The sequence below is a fragment of the Penicillium macrosclerotiorum genome (genome assembly GCF_028827735.1).
Source record: "Penicillium macrosclerotiorum strain IBT 26536 chromosome Unknown utg000003l_segment0_segment0, whole genome shotgun sequence".
In the NCBI taxonomy this organism is placed as follows: domain Eukaryota; kingdom Fungi; phylum Ascomycota; class Eurotiomycetes; order Eurotiales; family Aspergillaceae; genus Penicillium; species Penicillium macrosclerotiorum.
Window position 1 is genome coordinate 3,514,881 of NW_026643083.1, and position 15,136 is coordinate 3,530,016.

Below are 15,136 nucleotides of genomic sequence, written 5' to 3' on the forward strand. Positions count from 1 at the left end.
GGATTCGGGACTTATTCTCCTCCCGGCTATTTTGACGTCGGCTTGGATTTTTTTTCGCCAGTCAAGCCCGGGACATATCCCATTCTGGCTCCGTGCTTGTTTTGCGCGCGGCATCTCCATATATAAATAAACATTGCCATACGTGGGTCATTTGAGTTCTCCTCGTCCTGATTTTTTTTTTTTGCTCTTCTCTCTTGTTCGTTTGCGTATCCTTCCTTCCATTTCCATTTTTATGTTTTTGATTGTCACTACCTCAGTTTTTAGCTCTTCTTTCATCATGGCGAGCTGGGCGTATGATTTATGCAGTACATATGTAATATTCACATTTGTTTGATTGGAAATATCTCTTATGCCTTTTATTTTCATGGAAAGGAGGGCTGACGAAGGAAATGCAACTCGAGACTCCTGGAAACATTAAATGAGTCATTTGATGGGTATCTATTCGCTGCTAGTCTTGTATTTTGGTTTTTGAATAACACAATGTACCCCATTATGAAGAGATCAACGTTTTTTTTGAATCTCATAGTAACCCGAAATTTATGGTGCATGAACACCCACGCCCCTCTCGTATCGGCTTGAATCACATTCCTGCGGCTCTTTCTTAGAGCCAGTCCAAGAACTCTGGGACAAAGTAAGTGATCACAATCCCAGCCCCCGCGCGAAGAATTCCCTCAGTACTCTCAAAGGCCATGGCTTTCAGATCAAAGACTCCTGCCTTAGCAGCGGCATGGATCATGGCGAATTCTCCGCTCACCTGGTAGGCAGCTACCGGGAGATCCTGAGCCAGATCCTTTGCATCACGAATAATGTCTAGATAGCTACTGGCAGGTTTGACCATAATGATGTCGGCACCCTCGGCCATATCTCTTTGGATGGCACGGCGAGCAAGACCACGCCCGCCCGGGGGCAGTTGGTAGCACCGACGATCCCCAAACGAGGGACATGAGCCGGCTGCATCTCGGAAAGGACCGTAGAGGCAGCCGCTGAATTTAGCGCTGTACGACATGAGAAGCACACGATGCGCCAAACCCGCCTCAATCAGCTTCAGTTTGATAGCCCGCACACGACCGTCATTCATATCAGATGGCGCAACACAGTGAGCACCGGCAACTGCATAGGCCAAAGCGACATCGGAAATCCGATCAACGGATTGCGCATTATCAAGGGACCCGTCCTCTCGCAGGATGCCACAGTGGCCATGCGACGTGTACTCGCACAGACACACGTCGGTTGTGATGTAGAGCTGAGGGAAACGAGATCGGAGAAGGCGAATGGCTTGGATCACGGGGCCGGCGGGGTCGTCCGCCGAAGTCCCAAGCGCGTCCTTGGCTGAGGGTTGAAGGGGGACGCCGAAAAGAATCACGGAGCGCAGCCCTTTACGCACAAGTGGGGACAAGAAGGGTACTAGGCGATTGACACCTCGACGATATTGGTTCGGTAGCGAGGGGATTGGCGTTTCTTCGTCCGGGTCATCGGTGATGAACAGTGGATAGATCAGCATCTCCTAGCAGTTGCGTGTTAGCCTGGAAAGAGAAGTTACCAAATGACCATTGACATCGCCAACCTTTGTTAATTGCCGTTCTGCCTGCCATGATCTGCTCAAAGGGTGGCTGTATCCAGCATGCAACTGGCTGGAGATATCTCCAGATATGCTCACGCTCACGCTCGTGGCCGTGGTGCTAGTGTATGACCGGGCGGCGCGGGAGGGGGCGTGGGAAATTTGCGAGCCCCGCTCATCTGCATGGGAGTCTCGGAAGGCTATGTCGGAGACAAGATTTGAGAAAGACATGACAGTCTGTCGTGGACTACTGGGGAAGAAAGCAAGACGATGAAATCAATCGAACAGGGGTGTATGGGGACGAGGTTCCATCTGTGGCGATTGAGAGTCCGTTGTTTCGGGGAAAAAGTGATCGGCCGAGAGTCGAGCGGGTAAGGCGAAACCGAGGCGCCGTGATTGGCAGAAGGCCGGATACACGGAAGTCCCCTGGGGGTGTCTAGGAGCGATATTCAGATCCTATATTTTCCAGAGGGTAGAGAAACATATTGAGAACCATATTGAGGGCTCAATGGTATGGAGCACAAATGATCAAAGACAATTCCAGCCAGTCAGGTAGAGCTCACGGCCTTAGCTATCTGGACAGCTATATGGACGAGGCCATACGGATACGTCTCCCGTCATTAAAGCCTAGCAATTAAACTCTGGTCCTTCAAATAATGAGGTAATATCTAGATCAGGCAAGAAATCGACAAGACTGATTCAATCTACTTCACTGAGTAAATCTATAATCTCTATCAACAATCGAAAGTTCCCAGAACTCCGTGGTCAAGCGATCATCCAATGCTGCATCACGGCGACATGAATCAATCATCCTAGGGTTAAATGGCTATGACTTTTGGCAAGAATTCATCGCCTGTGAAAGCTCTTGGGGCTTGTGGATAGCCGGTGCAGGGTGGATTGGAGCTCTTGGACGAAGCCACTACCATACTTGCAGCCTTTCACAGGCGCTTTTCGGGGACGATCCTCGTGGTATCGAAATGACGCCTTCGTAAATTTTGAGAGTATATGGTAACATAGAGGCGTGATGAAATAGTGTAGAATTTCTGGCTTTTGTTGTGGATCTCCATAATCCCAGGCTAGGGACTAATTTCAATCTGGTGCCGGTATTCTCCCTTTCGTCGGGGGGGGAGAGAGGGAATGGGACAGTATGCTCATTCCACTTCTATTCCTTTTCAGCAGAAACGAAATTCCCTGGTCTCTCCAGTCGAGGCCAATCGATCCCCACAGGATAGACTGCACCCATTTGAATATTTGATTTATGATGTTGCACAGAAAGCGCATTTGAAACGTTCCTCGAAAAGAGCCTACGGAATTTGCAAACATAATCTGGGGCAATTTCGAGTCCTCTGATTTCCTGGAAGTAAGCGGCGTTGATTGCAGGATCGATGTGAAAGAACATAGAACCATTTTTCTGGCCGCTGCGAGAAGTCTTGCCACGCTGGTGCTCATTCTGTATTTAGGTCTTGTCCTCAGAGGAAGTCCCCTTTCGTGAAGCGTGAGCTGTAACCACTTGCCTTATTCATCATTTCTCGGCGCTGGGCATTGGATATTTTCGACGAAGCTGCCATGTCCTTCTCCCGATCGAACGCACGCTTACTCGGGTCATCCTCTTCCTCGTTCCGTGGGGGCGCTCGGTCATTAAGACGGATATTTTTTCCTGTTCGGTCCTATGGAGTGTGGTCAGCATTTTAGCGATCGACACCGAACCATGAACAGGCGGCTACTGACATTGAACTTCTTGATCTTTTCTTCCATAGATTGGGCTCGAATTTTACTTGAAGTGGACGCGATGCCCCGACCTTTGCTACTATGCGATGTACCAACACCCATTACTTCATCTTCCAGTCTCTTGATTCTCTCCTCTGGGGTTTCCATCCACGACACATCAACATGTTTCGACGTAGACGAGCGAGCAGACTTGCCGCTTTGAAATTTCCGGTTGCGAAGTTGCGTTGGATCTATCTTAGACGCCCAATCACTTTGGTCTGGGGGGTGTAGCATCCAGTGGTCTCGCTGGCTGTCTTTCTTCGCGTCGGGCTGCTGCAAGGTCATAGAAGTCGGCGTATTGTCAGGCTGCTCGACAGGTAGAGGCGCCCCTTGGGGAGGAGGCAGGCTAGGTCCAAAGTCATCATCGCTATCGCTCTCGCTATCATGTTCACTGTCGCTTGGACCAGTTTCTCTGTTGTCTTTGTTCTGTTCGGACCCCGTGGACTGCGATGGAGGAAAAGCAGGCCCAGCCAGCCTTTTCTTGGGCGGAGGGGAGACTTCATTGCCACTGCGAGCAGCAGAAGGGGGCAAATCAAGTTTGCGCTTGTTGCCTGGTTCCATTTGGGGAGTTGAGGTGAGGAAGATAGAGCAGGAGTAAGGGCGGCCGCCAACCAAGGGCTAAAAGAGGATCTCGGAAGAGAAAGAAGAGGGCACGCCCTGATGTCATGTTATTTCTGGCGACCGCCTGGCAGAACTATGTACCTGTGCCCTATTTTTGGCACCGCCAGACAGACCGCTTTTGCCCCACGCACCATATAGTATCATCTGGGAGAGTAGATCACTCGCTCGAGAAGCGGGGGTTTCGCTCTGTGTTCCTTGATTTGATCTCTGGAGCTGGTCTGGTGGGAGCTCTCTTTGCTAGCTATCCAAAAGCAGACGAGATTAGCACTAAATGGTGTCACAGTCTCAGAGACGAAGATATATTCAATATGGAAGCATAAATAGAAGTATATGTACGCTATTAGTGCAAATAGTGGAGAGGATAGAAGGTCCAAGCTCCCTAGGAATATCGCATACTTCTGTTCAAGTTCAAGCATTCTAACCACTCAGTTCCTTTATTATCTCCCAGCCGACGGTCCCTAAAACCAATCGTCTAGTATTCCAGGCTTAGAATGCTTGGACTTTTTTATTACAGTTCGTCTGATCTCAATACGTCCGTCCCCCGTCTGGGCGGCGGTTGAGCTTTGTCCTGAGGGCTGATGACTAGTCCGTCTAGCCTCATCCTCCGGGTGGTACGGGGCGGTTGAGCTTTGCGATCCCTGTCCTACAACTCGTTTTACAGTTATCCCACCAATCCGTCTGGTAGTTACCCTGCTGCGAGTTGACAGCATTGAGCTTCGTTGTGGGGGCGGAGACACTCTGTGGATGAACTGGCCGCCTGGATTGTGCGTGAAGGAGGTGGCATGCGAAGACCCAGAACCCTCATACCCCCTGGGTGCTCCCATCCTTATTTCGACTGTCTGTCCATTATCATTTCTGACTCTGGCTTCCACTCCGGGGACCTCCGTGCGAGATCTCCTGTCCGAAGATGTGTCTCTACTTCCACTCCAATGACGACTCCGATCACAACTCCGATCGCGACTCTGACCACGAGGGGGCATGTGGGGAACGTCATTCCCCCGCGACTGCTCTTCCGTCGGCTGAAACTCATACCTCTTGGATCGGCGAGCATCGGGGGAGTCATCGTCTGACCCTTTTTGGTTCTCTCTCGCATCTTTGATCATGTTATATGCAGTGTCCCATTCTTTGTACTCCCTATCTGCTAATTCTTTTAAGGAATCTAAAGAGTTGACATACCCTGCATTATTAGGGCTGTAATCTTTACACCGTGCTTTCCACTTTTTGTGAATATCCTTCATCGGGGTGTTCTTGTTGGCATCATATTTTTCATACGCCTCCTGGAGTGTAATCGGCATAATCAGCACAGTTGGAGGACTCCTAGCGATTGAAGATTCAAAGAGATCCTATTAGCACACTTTGTGTTTTCCAGGGGCTCGGGATGCAGGAACACCGCGGAATACACACTACGTTGAATGTCGGGATGTCGGGATTTGTCGGAGCTAAGGCAACGAAGAGGAGGAATAACGAACAGGTTTCTCCTCCCTCCCTGTAAACTTCGATGACTGGATGCGTCTAGTTATTTGACTGAATATAGAATCAGAGTCAATCAAAGAATTATCAGCGCAGGAGAGCAAGCACTCCGAAGAATACGAATACTTCTGTTGTGTCTGCTATCCTCTTTCTGTCTCTCTCTGTGTGTGTCTTGCCCGTAAAGGGGACCGGCAAGTGCGTCTTAAATAGAGAAAGAATATGACGGGCGACGGAGGCTATAAAAAGGCATCGGCCTCGGAAAAGAATACGACCCTCTACCCTGCCACGGTCTTTGATGAGACCGAAACACTGGTACACCGTCCAGTATATCATTTATGGCTTGGATTCGCGCGCCTTTGGCATCGCGAAGTGGAGAATCTCCAATACTCGTGGACGTCGGCGCTGGTAATGAGGGACATCAATCACTCTATATTTAACGGAGCTCAACTGCAGCTCTTAGCTCAACGATAATCAACAACATATTAAGCAGTACGGAGCATATTAGAAATGGAAATTTAGCCGCAAGAGGAAGTGAGGGTCCTTCCCTCTGATCCAACACAACGTTGCCGCCGTTTGCAATCTTGTCACAGGTTTCCAGGTTTTTGGAATGAAGGAATCTACCACATGACACGAAGATATATAACTCAGGCATATTAGGATTCGATTTTCCAGGATGCGAAAGGTCAGGGGCTTAAGAGCGCGAATCAGTCAAACGGTAGCTTACGTCCGTACAAGTATTGGTGTGTTGGTGTTGGACTTGCAAGGGAGAGCATTTTTTAATAGATGAAACCGCCTATGTCGCAATAAATATCGACTAGTGTATCAGTGTATCTAAGTGGAGAAGAAGGATCAATTTATCTGCGGCTTTATGTTCTCTAAAAAAATGCTACGGAATAAATAAAGGTACTTAATTATCAGCCAACTAAACACCCCGCAGCGATAATCACGTAAATATATATATTAATAAACGACTCACGTCCAAGAATTGACGTAATTCACTATTTATGCCCGACCTACCTATACCGCTTCAAGTTATACGGCCGCCACGTATAAATCACTAAACATACATGAAATACCACTTTCTCCCTACCACCCTATTTTTGCATCCCTATCTAATACTACTATCAAAATATCCCTAATTTCAAGAAGTTTGTATGGTATCAATCAATCAATATTATTATTCCTGATGGAGCTTCCTCTATATACAAGGTGCTCTGCGGGGATTTACGCCTTCTAGTGTCCAGCCTAGTGCGTATGAGAAGTTGCCAGCAACGGGGCTGACGAGTATGTAACGCACGCTGTCAGAAAGAAAGGATATGAAATCAAACAGACAAAGGAGAGGTAAACAAATAAACGAGAGAAGGGATTACCGCCCCCCCCCCCCCCCTTGGCTCAGTCCCCTCAGTCCCGCGACAGTCCTGGCGTGTTACGCGCTGCTAACTGGTTAACGTAAAATGTGCGTTATCGTAACGTACCTTTCTCGTGAGCTCCGACGATCTATTTCGCAATCGTACCCTTGCCTGCTCTAGCCTTATATAGGCTCGAATCTATAGAGTAGTGTCATATGATATTGAAACATGAGGCTATTCCTAACCCTATGCCTCAGGTGTCAGTTCGACACCTTATCGGTTAGGCTTCATTATGATAGCCCTACTTCTCCCTAACATAGATGTATAACCTACAAGGCCCTAATGGTTCGGTGCCCTTCTATTAGGGATTCGTGAACCCCTCTTCCCTATAGCCTTTGCTTACCTCTATTATATGTAGGCTACGTTAGACCGTATATTATAATACATCTATCGCCTTTGCCTTGGTTATATAGGAAGGTATTAAAACCTGTATATAAATTAAGGACTATAGAGAGATCTATAATAGTAAGAAATAGTGTTTTGCTTTCCTTACTTAATATTTATCTTCCTACCTAGTCGATAGGCTTTCTATTCTATATAAGTAGTTATTCCCTAACAAGTAGATCGAAGACGTATGTAGTTGAAGGGCGCCTAGTTAGTCGACGAAGTATTTATCTGATAACTACTAAGTGTCAATCAATCAATAATCTTATTCCTGATGGAGCTTCCTCTATATACAAGGTGCTATGCAGGGATTTGCGCCTTCTAGTGCTAGCCTAGTGCGCATGAGAAGTTGCTATCAAGGCAAGGGCTAGCATAACGCTGGAACGAACAGATGAAATCGAACGACAAAGGAAAGAATCAAACGAAAGAAGGGATCCGCCTCCGCGGTATCCCGCGTATCCCGGCGGAGCCGAGTGCACCTGCTATACACTATAGCCTCAGCAATCCTGCATACAACATCTAGTATTAACATCCTACATACGGGCGGAGAAACTGCCGGCCTTATCTTGCAGAGTAATGACAAGGCAGAACCACACCGCCGGCCTTATCCTGTAGATTGATAATAAGGTTATATAGTAGTAGAATCTTACCGCCCGACCTCCGTGTCCCGTATCACTAACTCCTATATCCTATATACACTAGTCTATATACACTATCCCTCTTCCTACTCCCTTCCTCGCTCCTATATCCCTAGCAGCTCGTGTTACCGAGTTCTGAATTATCAGGTTGCTAGTTATTATTGCTAGTAGTAGATCCGAATCACTAGATCTCGATTTGACGCTGCTCTCCTACTCTTACTCCTACTACTTCTTATACGTGGCCGTCGCCGCTTCTGCTTGTTAGTCGTAATCAAGAGGGCAAGTCGAGTTCCTAGCAGCTCGCCCTTAATTTTATACCCTATCGGTCCTGTAGGACCATTGCCTAACGCTTATATTTAGTCTACTACGCTATCGACCTCCGGTTCTATTCCGAAGGCCGCGGGATTAAGATACTTGAATTGATTAAGTAGGCTAGATAAAATTATAAACTAGGCTAGATATAGCCTCGCGGGAAGCTAGCGGAGTAGTGTTACAGACCCACCCCTAGGATGCTAATTATGGACTCGCCTGAACCAATCAGTTCAGCAATAAGGCGGTTAGATAGATTCTACCGAATAATCTATCGAGATACTTAGACTATAATACCTAAGTATAGGATCACGTGATAATCCGTTCCGTTCAACGGAACGGACCTGACTATTAATAGGAAAGGTCCTATTAGAGCAACGGAAGGATTAGATATATAAGGACGCTTATTTACCTATATATATTTAGTTCTTCGCGTTAATTTATATATTATTACTTATAGTTATATTTAAGCTTAATAATCGACTATTTTTAGTAATATAATAACCTTATAGTACGATATAAGGATATACTCTAACTAGGAGGAATACTTAGTAGTTATTATATAACTACTTTATCGACTAACTAGGCGCCCTTTAACTATATACGTCTTCGGTCTACTCTATAGATCCGAGCCTATATAAGGCTAGAGTAGGTAATAGTACGATTACGAGATAGATCGTCGGAGATTACGAGAGAGGTACATTACGATAACGTATATTTTGCGTTAACTAGTTAGTAGCGCGTAACAAGTAGTTCGTTAGTACTGAGTTATATAGAGATACCTATAATTGCTAGGTTGTCTCTTATAACCTTACGTAGATCTTATAGATCCAGGTATTTAAGCAAAACGTAGGCGACTATCTAGTTACCTAAGTCATATCCGTATCTTAGTAAGTCTCGTGCGTTGATTTTCGTAAGGTAATTAGATAACCTAATCTTACCTATTCTGAGTTGAATTAGCACTAACGATATTGCCTTCTATAGGCCTTGCTAGTAGTTAAGAATATCCTTCTTGCATACTACCTCCGCTAGTAACCGTTTCGTTAAACGCGCGCCCTTCTCCTTCCGCTATACTACCTTCTACGCTTATTTTACTCGCTATCTAATACGTCGCTTAATTACTAATATAAGGATAAGATATCGATTATTAGGGTAGGTACTTTCTAGTAAGGAATTAGCAAGGGCTGCTTCTTTCGTAGTCTTATCGGTAAGCTTGTTGCTAGGGATGCCTTTATACGTAGGGATCTAGCGGAACTCGGTAGAAATCCCCGCTTCCTTAGTAAGGAATTAGAGATAACGTGTTTCACTAGTATTCCGCGCACCCCACCAACCACTACTTTTTGAAAACACTATTTTTCCACCAAAACGCTATATATTTAATTCAACTATTTACTAGGCCTCGGCACGACCCGCGGGTGACCCTCGGCGGGTGACCCTCCGACCCTCGTTTTGAGGGTCGAGGGTCTAGCTTATAGACCCGCGGGTCGGGTCTAGTGTAGGTAGGACCCTCGCGAGGGTTACCCGCGGGTGACCCGCGGGTAGTCAAACTAAGCAAATAGGAGGAACTCGCGACTTGCATAATTTATACAGATTGTAGCGGTATCTTTTAGTATTTCACTTACTCTATCCTAGTGTAGAGAGAGTCTATAGGTAGCGGGTAGAATATATTGAATAATCCTATTTAGTAACAGGTTTTCTAACTACGGTTAAAATCAGAAACACTTATATATTAGAGACTATCCTATAGCCTATATTTCTAACCACGGTTAGAAAACTAGGGTAGTTAAGGGTCGGGATAATAGATATTAGATAGACTACGGAAACTCTTCTATCCTATATAGATATTTTTAACTATAGTTAGAAAACTAGGGTAGGACTCCTCTTAAACCTCGTATCTATCTAGTAGTCTTAACCGTTTTCGAAGACAGCCTAATATACGTTAGTGTATATTAGGTAGTAGAAGGGTAGCTATATTATTATCTCTATCCTCGTAGTCTTCTATAACCTCTAGTTCTAATATAATACTCTTCTATCGTTTCCCTAGGCTTCGTTCGCTACTTCCCTGACCCTCTAGCTATATCTCTATAGATTTATCTTCTTCTTCTTTATAGTCGCTAATCGGATTAATCTTACTTAACTATATATCCTTTTCCTCTTTAGCTATCTAGGTCTCTTTATATAAGAGATACTCCTTAATTATCGCTCTCTGTTAGTCCTTAAGATTAAACCTTAATATATATATAAATATTATTAGGTCCTAGATCGTCTTAGATTTAAGAGAGCCTCGGCGATAATAATAGATATCTCGAGTAGAATTAAAGAGCCGCTCTACACCCGTACCTATTATAGGAACCGAAAGAATATTATAGGTAAGACTTATAAGTACTAGGAACTCCTACTAGTACTCCCTCTAGAAAGTACGAGGGCTAGTTCGAATAGTTACTATATATTATATTAGCAATTAGTAGCGTATATCTAATAGAGTATATACGGGTATCTAGGTATTACGTAAGCTTATTATACTTACTATTAACCGACTATTAAGATAACTCTAGCTTATATATTATCTTAAGCTTAGAGACTATACTATAAGACAATTAAATAAGAGTAGGAGGCTAGGTTTATAATAGCCGCTATTTATAAGGCTTAAGGTAAGACTCGAAGCTTTACTAATAACGTATACGCTAGTCGTGATCCTAATCCTTAGTAGAGAAGAACTAAAGCTTCTATTAAGAAGTAATTATTATACTAATAGTATATAAATTACTATAGATTTAATTAGTTATACTATAGTATTAAGAAAGCTTCCTTTTAGCTAAATTTAGAGTAGTAAGTATTAACTACTTCTAAGGAACCGTTTTCCGCTATAGCTTCTAAATAGACTTTTCTAGATAATTAAAAAGCTTATTATAAATACTAAATATAAGATAAATACTTACGTCTCTTACCTTAGAGAGTAGAGTAGTAAATTAAAAGAAAGACTAGGTAATCTAGAGAAGATACTCGATTTAGCGCTATTCTTCTATACTAAGTATAAAGTAGTCTTAGTTATATTAAATATAAAATATATCGAATATAGACTAAAGACGTTTTATACGGCGTAGTATTAAGAATATTAAATTCTAGCGAGTTATAATATCCTAGATCGGTATAAGCTTTAGCTCTTCTTTTTAGAGATTATAAAAGGCCTCTCGTCGCTATAGACTAGCGTTAATATAGATAGCTAGGCTCTATACCTAGTAATAGGTTAGAAGATACGAGAGATATATATATTAAGCTTATACCTTATCTAAAGTATTAATAATCTCTTTCCTCTTCTACTTTATATAAAGAGACTAGATCCGGACTTTAGACTATTTAGTCTTAGCTATTTCGTTCCTTAGGTTTACTTTTATCTAACTAAGGAGATCTTTCAAGCTTAGTTGAATTATATAGGTAATATATAGAATACGTATAATAGTTAAGCTATTATAAAGCTCTAGTAACTAGATTAACTCCTATATACTAGCTATTATTATATTATTATTAGATATATTATCCGTTGTTATTATAAGGACTCGATCTATAATCTTATATTATTAGAGAAGGTTTATAAGTATATCGCTTAGATTCACACCTAAGTACGTCCTAGAGAGAGGCTCGAATCCTAAAAGGATCTCTTAGTATTCCTAGTCCTAGTTAAGGAAGTAGCTAGTTACTACTATAAAAGACTACCGAAAAGGAGAGGTCTAATAGTCTAGTGTAAGTAAGAGCTTTAAATCTAAAGGTAGTTTTCGAAGAATACTTAGTTATTACTTCTTTATAAAGTCTCGTAGCCGGGTTTAAATTATTTTAGAGGAAGGGATTTCTAGACTCCTTAGGGTAAGGCGAGTATAATTAATAATATTATAAAATTACTAGTGCTTAATAAATTAAAATAGGAGTCGTAATAGAGCGAGTAAGTTTAAAAGCTTATATTCCTACTCTTCCTAAGTAAAGACTAAGACTTTCGGAGAAAACTTTACCTAGAAAAATAAGTATCTTAGATAGGATAATTAATATATTATATACCGTATTCTCGATTATCTATCTAATATTTAGTATTATATATACTACCTTCCGGTAGTTAACCCTCTTTATATACTTATTTATTAAAGATATTCTATAGCGATAAGTACTAGGATACTTAAGAATAGTAATATATCGATTATATATTACTCTAGGCTTCCTAGTTTTTTTGTCTACTACCTATTCGAAGTATTTCTAGGCCTTAGATTAGTAGTTTATATCCTAGTTAATCCTTTTCTTTATTCCGTAATCTATTTTTAACTACTAGGTAATAAACGTATCTTTAGATATTATAGAATAAAGGATATATACTTTATTTCGACCTATATAGGTAAGGGAGTCCGGGATAGGTAGTAGTATTAAAAGAAGATTAGAGCTAATAACCGAGGCTAAGTAGCTTCTAGAGGGCTCTAGTATTACTAAGTACGCTTTATTAGGAAAATTAAGATAAAATAGATCTAAAGTATCCTCCTCGTAGACGGACGAGAAGGGGAATCTAGAGTACTAAGATATAGTAAGGGTAGGGGAAATAGAGAACTTATAAAAGGATTAATAAAAGTGAAAGGAATTTATAGTAATAAAGGGGAGTAATAGGATCTCTACGATAGCGTGTAGGATTAGAGTCGATATATTATAATATAACCTATTTAGACTAGTATACGTCTTCTAATTAGCTAGGTTCTAAGGGTCGGTAAGGGTTACCCGCGGGTTACCCGCGGGTAACCCTTACCGACCCTTACCGACTCTTAGGATCCTTAGCGAATTCTTCTACCTACCCTAGTTTTCTAACTATAGTCAAAAATATCGTCGAGAGGATAGAAGAGTTAGTAGAGTTATCTAATATCTATTATCCTAACCCTCTCCTACCCTATATTTCTAACCGTGGTTAGAAATATAGGCTATAGGATAGTCTTTTATATATAAGTATTTCTAATTTTAACTATAGTCAGAAAATCCTAAATAGCAGGATAGAGATATATATATCTCTCTTAATAGCGGTTATATATATAATAAATATACCTACTTTAACTAGGATAGAATATTCCTTACTATATAAGCTTAAGATTAATTAAATTTCAAAAAAGTTTATAAAGATTTTAATTTAATTCCTTCGATTTAAACTATAATCTTGATTATAATACTAAAACAGCTATAAATAACAATATTTAACTAAGATTATTCAGCAAAATTATATATCCTAATTAGGAAAAGCGTTAAAATTTTATAAAAATAAGGGTCGCTAAGGGTCGCTAAGGGTGACCCGCATAAGGGTAGGCGAGGGTCGCGGGTCGGGTGACCCTTATAAGGTTTAGACCCGACCCTCGCGAGGGTCGGGTCGAGGGTCTGAGTCTTGGACCCTCGCGAGGGTCGTGCCGAGGTCTACTATTTACTAGGGCACCGAGTAATCTTATGCCCTATATTCCCACATCCAGAACACTGAAATACACGCCTAGTAGTAGGCTTAGCGCCCTCTGTAGGCTGCTGAGCAAGCTCTGCATCATCGTTTTGAATAGCTTCAACGCTTGCTGGCAACGTTGAATCAAGAGATATAGATTCGCTGACCGTAGAACCTTGCTGCATAGATATCTGGCGAGTAGAACGTGTGCGTTTTCGACGCTTCTTCTCGTTGAATCTATGTAGTTGCCGAATCTCTTCTGCTTGTAAAACAGTGTTATGAAACGCTAGTTCAGTGCCTTTGATTAATTGATCTAGCGCTCTCTCTATAGGGCTTCCTGGCGAGCACGAGCGCTTGCGTAGTAGAGCTTTGATAGATGAAGCTTGCTTGTTAAGCTGCTTAATCGTATGTAGTGTAGTAGGCACGAAAGCACTACTCCTACTACTAGGCCTACTAGTAGTAGGTGTAGGTGTTCGAAGCGATATATTAAGCTTTGATAGGACTCGGTCGGTATCTAGCGGAACTAGGCCGGCGCTGGCGAAGCTTGATTGTATAGTGCTAGGTAGGAAGGCTTCCTATCGTGCTAGGGTATAGGCTTCTAGGAAGTCGAGCTTATCGATATAGTTATATCCTAGGCGGGCTTAGGCCTCGATTAAGCGACCGTATGAGCGCTTTAGGATAGCAAAACATCCTATATCTAGCGGCTGTAGAAGATGTGACGAATGCGGCGGTATACAGAGTGGTATAACGTTATTTTGCTAGCAGATTTAGTCGAATTGTGGTGTTAGATAGCTTCTATGACCGTCTAATATCAATAAGCGATATTTGCCTTGCGTACGACTAGTAATTACTGGAATAAAGAGCTTTTCTAGCTAGCGTAGGCCTATATCATCGGTAGTCCAGCCGTTCGGTAATACTTCGATTCGCTAGTCTTTCGGTAGGTTATCAAACTAGCTAGCAATATAAACCTTCCCTTTAAATACTATACACAGCGGAAGCGAGTAGCCGGATGCCGATATAGATTCAATTGCTGTTACCTACTCCCGATTTCCAGGTTGTAGTAGAGGCTTCCGACCGTATAGATCCTTCCGTGTAACGATTCTAGTAGTAGATATCAAGCCTATTGCAAAGCCTGTTTTATCAAAGTTATAGATATCATTAGGAAGGATCCCGTTTTCATTAATCGTACGCTCTACTAGTCTAAACCACGCGCGTAGACTAGTAGGATCTTCGTTTTGCGCACGTTGATAGTCGTAGCGTCTAGAGAAGCGTGTACAAAGCTCTAGTTGTCGTTTAATATAGCGTGTTACCTAATTGACACTAATAGAAGAAGGCTTGTTATTACCACGCGTTGCTAGTAGAAGATTTGCTATATCTTGAATATGCGAAGGCCTAGGGGAAGCACCACGCGTATCAAGCGATAGGATCTACTAGCAAAGCGAATCCTCTTCTTCTTGTGTTAGTTTAAGACGTGGTGATCGTGTATCCTAGCGATTTGGAACGCCCTTTATACGCGTTCGAAGCGTGCTCTCTAGCA

The 15,136-nt window shown here is 42.6% G+C and overlaps 2 protein-coding genes across 2 annotated transcripts; both read right to left on the reverse strand.

Annotated features, from left to right (window-relative positions):
* Positions 1 to 601: 601 nt before the first annotated feature.
* N7462_004171 (porphobilinogen synthase HEM2) lies at positions 602 to 1,789 on the reverse strand (the record flags this gene model as incomplete). The annotated part of the gene is made up of 2 exons (XM_057075897.1): positions 602 to 1,504; positions 1,541 to 1,789. 2 exons carry the CDS (start codon positions 1,787 to 1,789, stop codon positions 602 to 604), a joined length of 1,152 nt encoding a protein of 383 aa, XP_056935402.1.
* A 1,238-nt stretch (positions 1,790 to 3,027) lies between these two features.
* N7462_004172 (GPALPP motifs-containing protein 1) lies at positions 3,028 to 3,886 on the reverse strand (the record flags this gene model as incomplete). The annotated part of the gene is made up of 2 exons (XM_057075898.1): positions 3,028 to 3,225; positions 3,287 to 3,886. 2 exons carry the CDS (start codon positions 3,884 to 3,886, stop codon positions 3,028 to 3,030), a joined length of 798 nt encoding a protein of 265 aa, XP_056935403.1.
* Positions 3,887 to 15,136: the final 11,250 nt, after the last annotated feature.